The sequence below is a fragment of the Notamacropus eugenii genome, chromosome 3, assembly GCF_028372415.1.
Source record: "Notamacropus eugenii isolate mMacEug1 chromosome 3, mMacEug1.pri_v2, whole genome shotgun sequence".
Classification (NCBI taxonomy): domain Eukaryota; kingdom Metazoa; phylum Chordata; class Mammalia; order Diprotodontia; family Macropodidae; genus Notamacropus; species Notamacropus eugenii.
This window is the reverse complement of record NC_092874.1, coordinates 242,139,529-242,155,215: the sequence shown is the minus strand read 5'-3', so window position 1 is coordinate 242,155,215 and position 15,687 is coordinate 242,139,529. Positions and strand designations below refer to the sequence as shown.

The 15,687-nt window shown below is 34.9% G+C and overlaps 1 protein-coding gene across 2 annotated transcripts in view; it reads right to left on the bottom strand.

Annotated features, from left to right (window-relative positions):
* Positions 1 to 15,687, bottom strand: part of MSRB3 (methionine sulfoxide reductase B3) — a 218,487-nt gene that overhangs the window by 110,153 nt on the left and 92,647 nt on the right. For both annotated transcript variants that reach the window (XM_072655280.1, XM_072655281.1), the window contains exon 5: positions 8,155 to 8,183. In XM_072655280.1, coding sequence (XP_072511381.1) covers positions 8,155 to 8,183 — 29 coding nt within the window. The remainder of the gene's footprint in view (positions 1 to 8,154; positions 8,184 to 15,687) is intronic.

Sequence of the window (15,687 nt, the reverse complement as noted above, 5' to 3'; positions counted from 1 at the left end):
TAGAAAAGTTAGATATGATAAATTCCTATTAATTATTAAATGGGAATCAAAAGGAGCAGGCTAATTCTCAAAAATGTATGGCAATTTTCAACAGAATGAACTAAATGCAAGGACATCAAAATTTCAAAAACAAATGCAGAAAAGCAAAATTTTCAAAGACTAGGTTAGTCAAATAAACATTTATTGAGTGCCTACTATCCCCAAAGTAATAAAAACATAACAAACGGCCTTGGAAGAAAGGATTTAAACTTAATATTGACTAATTAAAATAATTCTAGAGAATATGAGGGTCTAAAGTGAATTATTAAAATAAATAATTTCATCAAAGCAGCATAGAATTGAATAAATCAATTACTTCATCATTACAACACCAAAAGGAAGATGTTAGAATTGGGAATTGGCACTGGAAAACACTTTTTAAAGAATGTGGAATTTTAGATGAGACTTGAAGAAAGCTAGAAAAGGCAGGAGGCAGAGACTAGAAGGGAGAGCATTCCAGGTATTTTGGATAGTCAATAAAAATAATTGAATTTGGAAGATGGAGGGAGGATCTTGTTTACAAAACACCAAGATATCCAATGTCAAAGTATTACAAAGCACATGAAGGATGGAGGGTGTAAAGTACAATTCTGATAATGTTTCATAAACAAAAGCAATGCATTAAATGAAAAATTGCTGAGAAAAAAATTCTTGTAGTAAATTTAATTAATAAAAGTCTGGTTTCTAAGGCATATAAGGAATTGATACAAATGTGTAAGAATAAGAGCTATTCCTCATTAGATAAACTGCCAATAATATAAACAAAGAGTTTTCAAAAAAAGGCAAACTACCAATAACCAAATGAAAAAAATGCTCCAAATCACCAATAATAAGAAAATACATATTAAAACAACTCTGAAGTTCCACTTCACTCACATCCAACATCCTGACAAAGATGAAAAAAACACTTTTAAAATGATAGTTTCTGGTGGGAATGTGGTAGGATGAGCTTGCTGATACACTGTTGGTAGAGCGGTGATTTGGTCCAACCATTTTGTTATGCAGTTTGGAACTAAACCCAGTCACTTTACTCTGCATGTCCTTTGCCCCACTAAAATGATTCTTACACATATATCCCAAAGAGATCAAAGAAAGGTCATATTTATAATAACATTTATAACAACACTTTTTGTTGCATCAAAATATTGGAAACAAAGTAGATGACCATAAATTGGGGGTCAAATAAATTACTGTACAAGAATGTAACTTATATTATTGTCTCATAAGATCCAACCAAAGAAAAGACAGATTCCTAAAACCAAGGAAAATTTCTAGTGACTGATATAGTGCCTACAATCATATAAAGTAAATCAACTTTGAAAAACACAAAAACTCTTGTTGAGTCTAGAGGTGCTAGGACCCTAAAATTCAAGGGCAAGAGATACGCAGGCCCTCCCTTGAATGAATTAGACCCAAGCCTTCTTTTAGCCAGAGATAAGTTTATTAAAACACTGATCAGGGTGGGCAAAATTTTAAGACTCCCCCATATTAGTGACACTTGTATTGACAAGTAGGCCAGATTGAATCTGAGCGTTGGCCAGACTCTTAAGGAATCTGAGCAATTTAAGATGGACCTTACATGCAAGTAGTCTAGGATAACTGGAAGGTAACAGAGAAAGGCCCAGATGCCCCAGGGGAATGCCAGAGACCTGGGCTATGTGGCAAAGTCCAGGGGCTTTTCCTTTTGGGGTTTCAGATCCCATCCCAATCACTCTGATCAATGTAATGAGCAATTATGACTTCCAAAGACTGGTGATGAAATATGTTTCCCACATCTTGGCAGAGAGGTGACAGACTACAGACATGAATGAAGCATATATTTTCAGATATGGCCAACATGTGGCTTTGTTTTGCTTGACTATACTTATATGTTCCAAGGAAAATCTTGTTTTTCTGGTAGAGAGTGAATTCTGGGAGGCAAGAAGTTTATAAGTAATGATGGTTTTGAAAAGACTGAAAGAGAGAGAAAGGAGTGAAGGAATGAAGAAACAAAAGAAGAAGGAAAAGAAAGCATTCATGAAATACTTAAAAATACAGAAATCAGTTAAATTTATTGTACCTTTAAAAACAAACTTTCTTCATTATGTATTTAAAGAGTGTCACATAAAATCTTTCTTCTGTTCTTTGTGTATTTAAATGTTCAAGCTGATACATTTTAAGCTCATAAAAAGGAAATTTAAATTAAAGCATTTTAAAGAACCTTATGATTCAACTTTCTTTAAGAAAATGAACGAGACTGTAGTAGATTTGCAAAAGGTTTTGAACAACGTCTCATAATTACAAGATTTGCAAGAGTTTTCTTTATTAAAGTTTTTGAGTAAGAACTCTCACTAACTTGGGAAATTCAGAAATGTCCATTTATCTTTTTTCATTTATGAATGAGCTTAGGAAACTCTCATTCTATTTTATACTTGTAAAACTCCTCATTTCCTTCCATCCTAATGCCCAGCATTAATTCCTTCTTTTTTTACTGCTTATCTTTTTGCCTCAAGCCTTAACTGACTGCATGTTCTTTAGTTCCCTTATCCTTTGCCATTTCTGTTGCTGATTCCTTTTTAACTTCAGATCTTTGAAGCCACACTAGCTCCTTTTTCTTTCTCCAGTTCTTTTGTGTTGTTGTTTTTTCTATTTGTCCTTGGGAGTCATTATACTATGTTGTCCCTTTTCTTGTGGTGTCTTTTAGGATTTCTTCACTTTCATCCACACTCTTGTGCGTTCAGGCTCATTAGCTCCGTTAATTCCACTCCCAATTTGCTCTCCTGAAATCTTAAACTTTTAAGCTGGTGTTCTCTGAGTCCACTTATTAACTATAGTTAAATCAAGTAGCCCAACATCAGTAAGTACTAGATTTCCACATTATATTTACTTTCTCAAGGTTTCCCCTATTATATTCATTTGCTCAATCAACTCCACTTCATGGATTAAAAATGAATAAATAAATTCAAGGTGGGCTTTGTATTTTTGAGAAGCTGTACTACTTAACTCAAAAATTAACATCCTTACCAGTACCCACTTCTTGCTGTTACTGAAAAGCTGTCAGCCCAGGTCAGATCTCCAGAAGCACAGGCAGTCCTCAACTTATAGCATTTCATTTTCAGAGTACTTATAGTACTCTATCAATTAAAGACATGCTATTACTTATAAATTTATGGGTGGGAGGCTCATGGTCCTATATGTGAATGAATGAAATTGAAAATGAAATTCATCTATTTGGTTCTGAGAACATTTGATCCCAACCCCAAATGTGGCAGAAAGGTTACCAACTTTTACTCGAGTGGTATTTGCTATAAAGAAATCTATGTTTTAATTATGTGATTTCATCAGTATTGGTACTCTTTCCCATGATGCAGAATGGTAGCCACCCCAGAAGGAACACACGACTACTGTATCTCATCGGACCTGTGATCAGCCTTCCAGCTTAGCTTGTCCAACCTTCACACCACCTGAGGATGAGGCACTGGAGTTTAATTTTCATATGTAAATTTGGTGAAAAAATTTAGAGAAACATTCAATAACAAAAAGAGGGCAATCTTTGTTCTCAATCTACTCTAATTCTGGGATTCTGCAGTAGGGAAATACTGTCCCAAATACGTCCTTTTTCCTTTCCTTTCTTAAATCTCTATTATACACAGATTTTTAAAAAAGACATTCACTCTAATATGCAGGACAGGAAAGGTTCTTTTTTCTTTTCTAATTTGTCTCTATAAGCATATATCACTAGAAACAATAATGACAAGCATTTTATATTAGCACTCTAAAGTTTGCAAAGTATTTTACAATGCATTGTCTGATTTGATCTTTACAACAACCCTGTGAAGTTGGTGTGCTTATTATTTTTCCCATTTTAAGGAGGAAGAAACTGAATCTGAGAGATTAAATGACTTGTGTCCAAAGTAATACAGCTGCTAAGTGGTTAAGGCAGGACTTGAACACAGTTCTTCCTGATTCCAAGTCCAATGCCAAGAACAGCAATTTGTTTATATTATATGGAGGGCTGGCAAATTTGTCTCAAGTCCTGAAAAAAACCTTACATCCATGAGTCTCACCACTGTGTTAAAACTGTTGGAAAATTCTTCCTTTTCAAAATTCCGATTGTTCATTACCCATACAGGTGGGACACATGCTTGAGAAACCTGACAGCAGATTACATTTTGGAATGACCACTGAGAGATGATTTTTCTTCTAGCTATCTGCCCTTTAGCATTTTACTCATCAATAGGCAGCTCTGTGAATACATTTTTGTGGAAATAAAACTTATACTGATCACTTTCTTCTTACTACTGACTGGTGGAAAACAGCGATGGTTTGAGAGAGTTAAGGCAGTTTCCAAAGGTACCCGGTATGCTTTAAAGGGTCCATTTCAGCTTTTGATTCTTCTTATTCCACCGATAGAAGGTAACTTCTGTAAGTCCTTTATTTAATTGGTTTGCATCCACATACTGCCCTCATAGGTTTTGTTTACATAGCCTATCATACAGTGTGCCTCCACAATTCTGTGTCTTTCCAAAGCATATTTCTCCTGAGATTTGATATATGACTTTCATGTTTAATTACCATATTAAACTCAATGCTCTGTTTCCTCCAGCTTCAACTAACTTCCCTTCTTGGGGGGTGGGGAGTAATGCATAGTTTCTTGCTATTTCTGAACATCAAAGAAGGTTTGTTTTACTGTACTAGGAAAATCATCAACTCTACGCTGTTTCCAGGCAAGCGGTGTTAGAAAACGCTATTCAAAATGAAATATATTCTCTCTTGTAGAAAGAAACTGGGTTTTCTGTTTTCAGTTGGCAAAGTCAAACTTTTCAGGTCACTGACTTACAATCTAACAGAAGAGGATTGTAAATAGTGCTAACTAGCAGTTGACCTGGCATATAAAGCACACAGCTAAACTGAAGCTAAAAGTTAAGACACTTGAAATTAGAGAGGACAACAATCCCAGAATTCTTGGAACACGTCTAAACTGCAGTTCTCTTCATTTTCAGTTGTGGGTTTTCCTAACCATACAAATCATCACATTGTGGGGCTTTCAAACACTCATATGAACACAAAAATCACACAGCTATTTCCCCCAGATTTCTAAGATAGATGAAAACCTCAAGAAAATAAAAATCTAATTAATCCTCTAACTTAGCTAATTATGTAAAATTAAATCTTTTCAATAACAAAAATCACTTGGGTATGCTTTAGATCAGGAATTCTTAACCTGTTTGTGTGTTATAGAAGCTTCTGAGAGGTTCATTTAGCCTATGGACTGCTTTCTCAGAAAAATATTTTTAAATTCACAAAATACATAGCATTGTAATGGAAACCAAATACAATTGAAATACAATGACCAAAATACTTGCTTTAAAGTTCACAGGCCCCAACTTAAGGACCTCTCCTTTTGAAGATTAGCAAACAGTTTTGACACAAAGAAGGTTTTTCTTAAATATTTCTAAGTTGTCTATCTCGGTGTGTGTTCAATTTTTTGGAGATTTTTCCCAGGTGTGACAATGCAAGCTTTCCTTCCTTTCTCCTGAATTCCATTTCAGAGTCCAAATCTCATTTATAAAAATGGCTAAATTTGGGGCAGTAAGGTCTGCATAAACTGGGTACTTTACTACAACTGTGCCTAAATATATGTAAAATTTGACTTTGTAATCATTTCCTTGATGGCTAGTCATCAACTAGAATGCTTATTTTTCTAATTTTTTTCAAGTAAGACTGGCATCTTCCTTCATTTAAAAATCTTTCTTTGTCAGCAACAATCCTACAGCTGCTCACTACATTAAACAGAGCTCATTTGCTTTCAGTGTTTGATGAACAATACAGGATCTGAACCTGTCAAAGTCATACATTTAATTGTTCCAATATGCTACCTTATTCCTAACCACATAATGTACATGGAAGAGTATCATTTCCATGATATAGGATGTCAGGAAAAAAAAGGAATTTCCAGTTTTCCTTTTCAAAGTTCCCTGCCTACTAAGAAGTTACATTAAAGTCATCATTAGCCATTTCTTAATTTGAAACGAGCTGAATTCTTTCCTCAAATTATCTAAATTGATATTAAAAGAATAAATCCACTTTTAATCATTATTTCCCATAAGAATTGTCAAAGTACAGACCTTTATGATTTTCAGGGCCTACAGATGTTGTCAATGATAGGTATAAAAATTAGCATATGAAAAAAATACTTCTTGTGGACAAAACCTTTGGTCATAAGAGTGAAGGATGTGTGCCTGTACAGATGTTAGAACTATTCGCATGATAAATACTTACCTTTAATGGAAGAATTTAATAGCACGCTTTTAATTTGGATGTGAAAATTTAACATCAATCATTTTACTCTGACAACAGCAGGCCAGTATTTCAGTTTGGTACAGTGTTTCCAGGTTTTACTTTACAATGATCCTAGTGGGTTTCTTTTTTTTTTAAAGCTATATTCCAGACCCTGCACCACAAGAACAAAGTTTCTACAGGCACGCATATTTCTGACTTTCTGTCTAGAAAGAATTTTATCTACATGAGAGCCTAATATAATATTTTCCACAAAGTGAGCTATCAGCAGTATTTAATAACTGACCAGAATAAATTAAAAGAGTCTTACTGGATTTTGTGATGAATATAATAATAATAAATTTTCCTTCCAACTTAAAATACTCTTTATGTCATATTTGTCTATTACAGATTCTTTTTTTTTGTTTAAGTGTAGAAATTGGTTAGTGAAGCAGGCGTCTTGTATGCTGCTTTAAGTCACTTTTTGTTTATTGGTGGAAAGGTAGTTCAGTTAGGATAATACTACTTTGCCTTTAACTGATTTCCTCAATAAATCAATATAAGCCTCTCAAATAAATCAGATATTTTTATCTCAAGTAATTGGCATCTTGCAATTATTAACCCCAAAACACAGGCTGAAAAGTCTCCTATGATAATAGATTTCACCTATTAGGGAAGCAATAAGCTGCAACCTACACATTTCAGATTTATTGAGTCACATCAGTTCAAACAAGATTCATAAAGTCATACAATAGAAAAAAAAAAAAAGAAGGTGCTTGCAACTTAATGCCTAGGAAGAAAGAAAATGTGACATTCCACTCCAAGACCACCATAAAGCCCAAGTGGAACATTTCAGGATTCTTCATAATGCTAATGAATAGGATATTTTCAAATTTTAAAAATAAGCACAACACACACAAAGACACACACACATACACAAAAGAATAAGGGAACTGCTTTAGTGATATTTTCCCTAAAAATCGTTTTCTCCTTGGATTAAAAAAAATGCATTTTCTATAAACCATTTAAGATAGAGAGAGGCAATTTCTCTAAAACAGCTCCAGAAACCCTTGAATAAAATACCTTAGCCAGTAAGACACAAAATTAAGTATATAAATGGTTAATATCCCTCATTTGGAGAAAAATATTTAATGGCTGTCTGGTTCCACTACTGACCTGAGTGTATATTTTGTTTTGGATAGAGAATAAATGTTTATGCAGACATATCATTTTTACCTTCCACAAAATAAGAATGATGATAATAATAAATAATATTTATTAATAACATAATAATGTCATGTAATGATGCATTGTAATAACACAATCATAATATTTAAGAAAATAGCTAGCATTTACTTAGCACTGATGTTTGCAAGGGACTTTATATATGTTATTCTCAAAATACGTGTAAAAAAATCTCAACAAATCAGGGAACTTTTTCCATTGGTTGAATCACCTCAGGACGGTCCTGGGTAAGTGTACAGGGAGGAATCTGTTAAAGACAAATCACTTGCTTCATGACATGTAGGTTATACAGACTTAAGTTCTCCAGGATGTTTTTGTAGGTACACCAGAAAGAATAATGTACTATTTTAAACAATGATCACTCCCAACCCCCACCTGGCTTTTTAAATGGAAGTGCTATAGATATTCAGTGCATATAATGTCCACTGCGGAGCTATCAATGATCTCTAGTGAACATCCCAAAATGAGGCCAAACAGTCAATAACACTGGAGCTTCAAAATCTCCTGCTCAGTCTGTTTAAAATCAAACCTGTCCTTGATCTGACGAAATTACTCTTTAGAGAATAACGTAAATAAAATATCCTTAGAATAACATTGTAAATGTAAACATACCTGAACCAGAGTCATATTTGGTTTCTGAACTGTAAAGAAAAAGAAATTTCTTACATTATAAAAATGGTAGGGTAAGTAACAGTTATTTTATGAGAACAAGATGTCATGGTTATAGATTACCGTACTTTTGAGAACCAAGTAGAACACAGCATACTGAGAAGCAAACACATATTTACTTTAACTATCTGAAATGTATTCCTTACCCTAGGGTCCTTATAGAAGCCCATATTTATACAGATAGCACAATATGGAAAAGATATTAACTTTTCGTTTGTTTTGTGTGGAAAGGGGAGTGAAGGGATGATGCAAAAAGCATCAGATCTCTTCAGTTTCATGGGTTTCCAGTAATGCAATAAATAAATGAAAAGGAATACCAAAAAAAAAAAAAATGGACAATCATCTTTATTATTGTGAATTTCCACTTTATCAACATGAGGCATTTTTCTTCCCAAGTACTTAGCATACAGCAAATGAACCCAGGAACCCATACATTTAATAAGAGGGAGGAAAAAAAAAATGAGCCCTGGTGGGAACATTACGTTTCAGATATAGGTTAATACTGGCTGTAAATTTAGAAGCCTTTGAAGCCCTCCATTCAACTGTGGGAAAACTTCGGTTGGGTAATTACTCTCGAGACGAGCTGTCAAGCAGAATTAACCTTGTGACTAGGCCTATCTGCACAGGCTACTATAAAACAGCATTGTCTATATCGGGCACACAAACCAATTAGCGGGCATGCTCCAGTCCGATTTATATCACACATTAACAATCAGTAGTACATATGTTCACAGCTGCCTCCACAAGATGCAAGGACTGACCAGCAGGAGTCCTGTTCAAGGATGCTACATTGACAGAGAAGATTTTCTGGGGAAAATGCAGTTAACTAACAAGGAAAATATTTTTCCAAAAAAAAATAATAATGCCAGGCATCCATGTACTTCTGAAAGTCATAGCTTTCTCTATTCAGGTTCACTTCAAAAAGTCATTAAAGAGGGAAAGGGGGTAGGAAGATATAGGAAGATGTCATGGTCATTACTATTTCTACATATCATGATTTAAAATTACTAACAGGAATGAATACATTACATCAGAATTCATCTTCTCCAATATTTCCCAAAAGATTTGCTTTGAACAAAAGGCAAAATTTGGAAAGATCATTATTTTCATTATGGTCATTGTTAGATGCCAAAATCACTATATTCTTCTGAATGTATATAAGAGAGCAAGAAAGTCAATAATGCCTTTCCCAAACTAAAGTGTAAAGATATAACATAACTACCTATCCACTTCCAGATTAGAAAGATAACCAAAACACAAAACTGGCTTTCCTCTCAAAATTTTCTCAGACATTATATATTTACTATATGAATACTAAATCTTAGCTATTGTAGAAACAATAAAAAATAGGCACTTATAATAGAGAGAATACCATAAGACAATGTCCTGACTAAAGAAAAACACTGTAAGAAATGATATATGATGCACAGACTTTTAAAAAATGTCTATGTGTCCTGAAAAAAAGGCACTTCACAACAAAACTAAAGGGGAAAAATAAAGCAAAATAACTTTCTGTTTCTAAGAGGGGGGAAGGGAAATGGTAATCCAAAATAAAGGCTGTTTCATTATTAAAAGTACAGATTGTCCTTAGGTAATTTCAAAATTTTATTCATCTGAATATAAGTTACTCCTGAATTAAAGCTACAAACCTAAAATGTGATCTTTTTCAAGGGGGGAAATGTGCAAGTTCATGGAGCTCCTGGGATACAGTACTCTCATAGGTGAACCCCTTGGTAAGTTATTCTACTTTGGCCTCAACCTACAGAAAAGAAAGGAAGAAAGAAAGAAAGAAAGAAAGAAAGAAAGAAAGAAAGAAAGAAAGAAAGAAAGAAAGAAAGAAAGAAAGAAAGAAAGAAAGAAAGAAAGAAAGAAAGAAAGAAAGAAAGAAAGAAAGAAAGAAAGAAAGAAAGAAAGAAAGAAAGAAGGAAAGAAAGAAAGAAAGAAGGAAAGAAAGAAAGGAAGGAAGGAAGGAAGAAAGAAAGGAAGGAAGGAAGGAAGGAAGGAAGGAAGGAAGGAAGGAAGGAAGGAAGGAAGGAAGGAAGGAAGGAAAGAAGGAAGGAAGGAAGGAAGGAGGGAAGGAAGGAGGGAGGAAAGGAAGGAAGGAAGAAAAAAGAAAGACAGAAAAAAGAAAGGAAGGAAGGAGAAAGAGAAAGAAAGAGAGAAAGAGAGGGAGGGAGGAAGGAAGGGAGGAAGGAGAGAGAGAGAGAGAGAAAGAAAGAAAGAAACCAGAACTCACAAGCCCCTATATTAACTGATCAGTCACAAGACATGTATCAAAGGGTATTCAATGACATAGCATAGAAAGAAAAAAATCTTCCCCCCAAAATATGGCACATTCTTCCCAAAAAGTACACGTCATCAGTGGGAAAAGTGGACATAACTATTCAATATATGGACGATCATATGTACAAACAATATATGGACTAAGTATATATGTGGAAGCACACATAAGGAATGCTGGTGTCCACAACACAAGTAGAAGGGTAACTCATGCCTACAACATTATTGGGCTGCTAACATCATCTAGTAATATCATTGCATGGCTCCTGCTGGACCTCTTCCATCTCTCAACTCCTTTTCTCAGTTAAAACCTAGAAAAAAGTCATCTATACATGGTCCATCCACTTCCTCTTCTTTAACTCTGTTCTGAACCCTTGGTAATCCAGCCTCCATTTTCATCATTCAACTGAAGCTGTTCTCATCAAAGTTACCAATGTTCTCTTAATTCCAGGCCTAATATCTTCTCAATTGATATCCATCATGCTCTCTCTGCATCTGACACCTTTAACCAATCTCTTACTAACTATCCTCTCCTCTCTAGGTTTTTGTGCCACAATTCTCTCTCAGTGCTCTTCCTACCTGTTTGATCACTCCTTCTCAGTCTCTTTTGCTGGATCTTCATCCATGGCATGTCTATTCACTCCTGGTATGCTACAAAGTTTCATCCAAGGCCATCATCTCCTCTTTTCTCTATATATTTTCTCACTTGGATATCATCAGGTTCCATCGATTCAATGATCATTTTTAACCAGAAGACTCTTTGTCTTGTGGTTTCTGCTAGGCAGGGCTAGGTACACTAACAATAATTATTAACATGGCACAACCAGCCTTTAAAAGTTATAGATTCAAGGAGCAGAGAGAATAAAGGAATTTGCTGGAGAAAATGGACTGATGAAAGACTGTCTTCATCTTTCTGCTGAATTTTAGTCCCACATCATAAGCTACCTCTTGGACATTTTTAACTGAATAGTTTGTAGGCATCTCTCATGTGACATGTGCAAAAGAATTCATTTTCCCCACAAAACTCAGCCCTCTCCAAATGTCTCTATTTTGGTTGAGGGCATGACCATCACTTAACCTCTCCATAATCCTCAAAATCTCCATCTATAAAATGAGAGCATTAGACCTGATAGCTTCTCAGGTCCCTCCTAACTCTACACCTATCAACTTTGATCTTTTCAGTCACCCACATTTACAACTTTGGTGTCATCTTTGATGTGAGAGATCACCCTACCTTCTTTCTCCACATCATGTCTCAAATACTTCTGCTTCCTTCATCTCAAATGGTCACCACCCTCATCACCTCTCACCTGGACTATAGCAATAGCCTTCCAAGTGGCCTCCTTGTCTCATATATCTACTCGCTCTAAACTGTGTTCCACACAGCTGCCAAGGTGATTTTCCTAAAGTATGAGATTGTTTTCCTCCACTCCAAAATTAATTAATTCCAATGGCTCTCTATTACCTCTAGAATCAAATATAAAAACTATAAAATCCTTTTGTTTGGCATTTAAATTTCTTCACAACCTAGTCTTTTCCTGTCTTTCTGGACTCCTTACTCATTACTTCCCTCCATATACTCAACAATCTGGCCATTCTCATTGTTCCTCATGTAATAATGCTCCATTTCCCAGGTCAGTACACTGGCTTGCAGTGGCTATCTGTCATACCTGGAATGTTCTCTTTGCTTGTGTGTGTTTCTCTCTCTGAGAATCCTTGGCTCCCTACAAGATCTAATTCAAATGCTACCTTCTTCAGGAGGCTTTTTCCAGTCGTCCAAGGTTAGGGCTTTCTGCTCCAAGGTCAGTTTCCATCAAATCGGTAAGTATCTGGTATGTACATTTTTACATACATGCTGTTTCCTCAATTAGAATGAAAGTACTTTGAAGGTAGAGGTAACTTTTGCTTTTTTCTTTGTAGCTCCAGCACTTAGACTAGTTCCTGGAGAACAACTGGAGCTTAATAAGTGCTTGGTGATTGATTTCATATGGCATCTAATATCTGGTGGGTGATGCTCCACTTGTCTTGTGGTTTCTGCTAGGCAGGGCTAGGTACACTAATAATAATAATTAACATGGCACAACGAGCCTTTAAAAGTTATAAATTCAAGGAGCAGAGAGAATAAGGGAAATTGGAGTTTGCTGAAGAAAATGGACTGATGAAGCCCTTCCTGATCTCCTCAACTGCTAGCACCATTCCTCCCAATCTACTTTGTATTTTCATTAATTTGTGTTTATCTCTATTTATTCTCTTTATAGCTATTCTACATGGGTTTGTTATAAATTTGTTGTCTTCTCTTACAAAATGTACCTTGTTTCAGGGAAAATTCCACGCGGTGTCAATAACTTTGAAATTTCCTACCTTGCTGTCTATTTGTCCTGTCTAAAAGATATGTACCAATGGATCAGCCCTACATGTACCTCCATCTAACTGCATATCCTAGTTCAAGCAACAAGCACTTTTCATCCACTTGTTTTCCTCTTTGTGAAGTATTAGGCTAAATTTCAAGACCATGGAGCTCACAGGAAGGTTCTGTAATGTTCAGGAGTTTAATGCAATCAGCACAACTGGATTTATAAACAAGAGCATTTAGAGGATCTTACCACCAATCCTTCCTCCTTTTGGATTTCATTTTGAACATCCTCTATGACGGTGGCAAACATTTTTGACTATACATCTCCCTGTACTATGTCTCACCTGACAGTAATAATTAGAGGATGGTAACACAGGACTCTGATATGTTCACAGTAGATGGTGTTAGAGAAGGGTTTTTAGAATAGTATTTTTTTTAACCAAATCAGATGTTTTTTAAAGTCAACAAACACAGCAGTATAATATATTCCCTATGCCTTTCAGTTACCTGTGTAACTGTTAAAATGTGTTCTGTTGAAGAATAAACTTCAGATACAAGGGAAATATTAAGCCCTGAAAGAAGGCTAAAAATGTAAGACACTCTTTCTGAGTCTCAAAACCTAGAAATGAAGGCTTTAACATGAGAAGTTAAAAATGGTCTGCAAGTTCCAATACACTATAGTCCTTCATAATTGTAACTCTTTTGTAACAACCAACTTCTTTGTCATTGTAATTTTATGAAGCATTTTTATAAATTTTATTAAAATATTTTTTATATTTTTATAAAATTTTATAAAGTTCTTTTTTAAGTTTCACTAGTTTTCTTAACAGAGGATTTCAGTTTTTCCAGGAATGGTACTATCAGTCATTTAGTTGGAGGTCTGTATTCCCAAACTTATATAAATATAGTGTGAATGTTTTCTTATGGCTATAAAGAAGGTCAGTTTCTCTAAAACTTTCATTTACACAGAAGTCAAAGATACTTTTGCTTGGGGGTTTCTCTGTTTTTCTGGGACCTGTAAGTATCCTGAGGGCGCCTGTTTTCACACCTTGTCTCAATCTGGGTTCACACCTCCTTTGTTTAGGTAGTTGCATCAAATGGTAGAAAATACCTGAGGCAAAAACTAAGTAAGTGTGAACTCCAGTCTGCTAGTTATTCAAAACAGTCAATTATTGGTTCAAAAATGTGTCAAGGGTTTTGTTTTGGTTTTTTTTGAGCGTGTTTTATTTTTTAAAAAACAGGTATCAATCTGAAAGTTCTAAAAGCTCCAGAGGAAAAAAAAATTTGAGTGTATGTTTGGGAGAAGGAGGTATAGCCTGATCCTGGAGCTCTCCATAAATGGAATGGAACATTGAGAGTGCATTCCCTTTATAGTCCAGTTGGCTTTAGGCAGAACTTCTGTTAACAAATATTAAAATGCATCTACAAAAAAAGGATAACTCAGTAAGTTCTTTTTAAATCTAAGAATTTTGTTACAATGTGTTCAGTATTAGACAGTGATTTATTTTTTTACAAAATATGCCATGTGTTTGCTGTCTAATAAACACAAAATTAGCCAAAGAAATAAATTCAATGTTGGGTTAATGAAAAAAGTCCAGATTTCCTGAAGACTTGTACTATCTTGTTTTTGTGAGAATAGATGTAAATTAATTTATTTGGATACCTTGTAACATGAATGCCAAGACAGATTGAACAGATAAAGTATATATGCTAGTTAAAATGACAGATGGTCATTAGAACTGACAGGCATGGCAATGACATTTCAATTTTTTTCCACAAGAAATCAATAACTTATAGATTTTTACTTTTGAAAACTTACAATTAGAAAGGATGCATCACTTACTTTGAATTATGTACTGTTATGAATTTGTTTAGGGGCACTCTAAATACCATGAGATACTTCGATCTTATTTCTGTGCTAAAAACATATTCCTCTATAAATGGTATAGAAAATGGCAACAGCATCAAAAATGAACCAAGGATCTTTTTATCTGTACTTGTTCTTCCCCTTAAAATATGAACTAGCTGGCATGATGCATGAGATTCTTGACTTTCATTCTTCTTCCTGCCCCCATTATATTCTGTTTAGGAGGAGAACTCAGGACTAACAATGCACAATTAATTTTTTTGTTTTTCACATTAGTCATGTTGTGATAGAAGAATCAGAATAAAAAGGAAAAACCACAAGAAAGAACAAAAAACAAACAAATAAAGAAAAAACAGTATGCTTCCATCTGCATTCAGACTTCTTTCTCTGGATATGAATAGCATTTTCCATCATGAGTCTTTTGGAATTGGCTTGGATCATAGCAATGCTGAGAAGAGCTGTCTGTCAAAGTGGGTCATTGTACAATGTTGCTGCTAATTGTGTATAATGGTCTCCTGGTTCTGCTCAGTTCACTCAGCATCAGTTCATGCAAGTCTTTCCAGATTTTTCTGAAATCTGTCTGCTCATCATTTCTTATGGAATAATAGTGTTCCATTACATTCAAATACCACAACTTGTTCAGCCATTCCCCACTTGATGGGCATCTCCTCAATTTCTAATTCTTTGCTCCCACAAATGGTTGGATCAGTTCACAACTCTACCAACAATGCATTAGTGGTCCAATTTCCCCACATCTTCTCCAACATTTATCATTTTCTTGTTTTGTCATGTTAGACAATCTGACAGGTATGATGTGGTACCACAGAGTTGTTTTAATTTGCATTTCTCTAAATCAACAGTGATTTAGAGTATTTTTTCATATGTCTATTGATAGTTTTAATTTCTTCATCTGAAATCTGCCTATTCACATCATCTGGCCATGTATCGATTGGGGAATGACTTGTATTCCTATAAA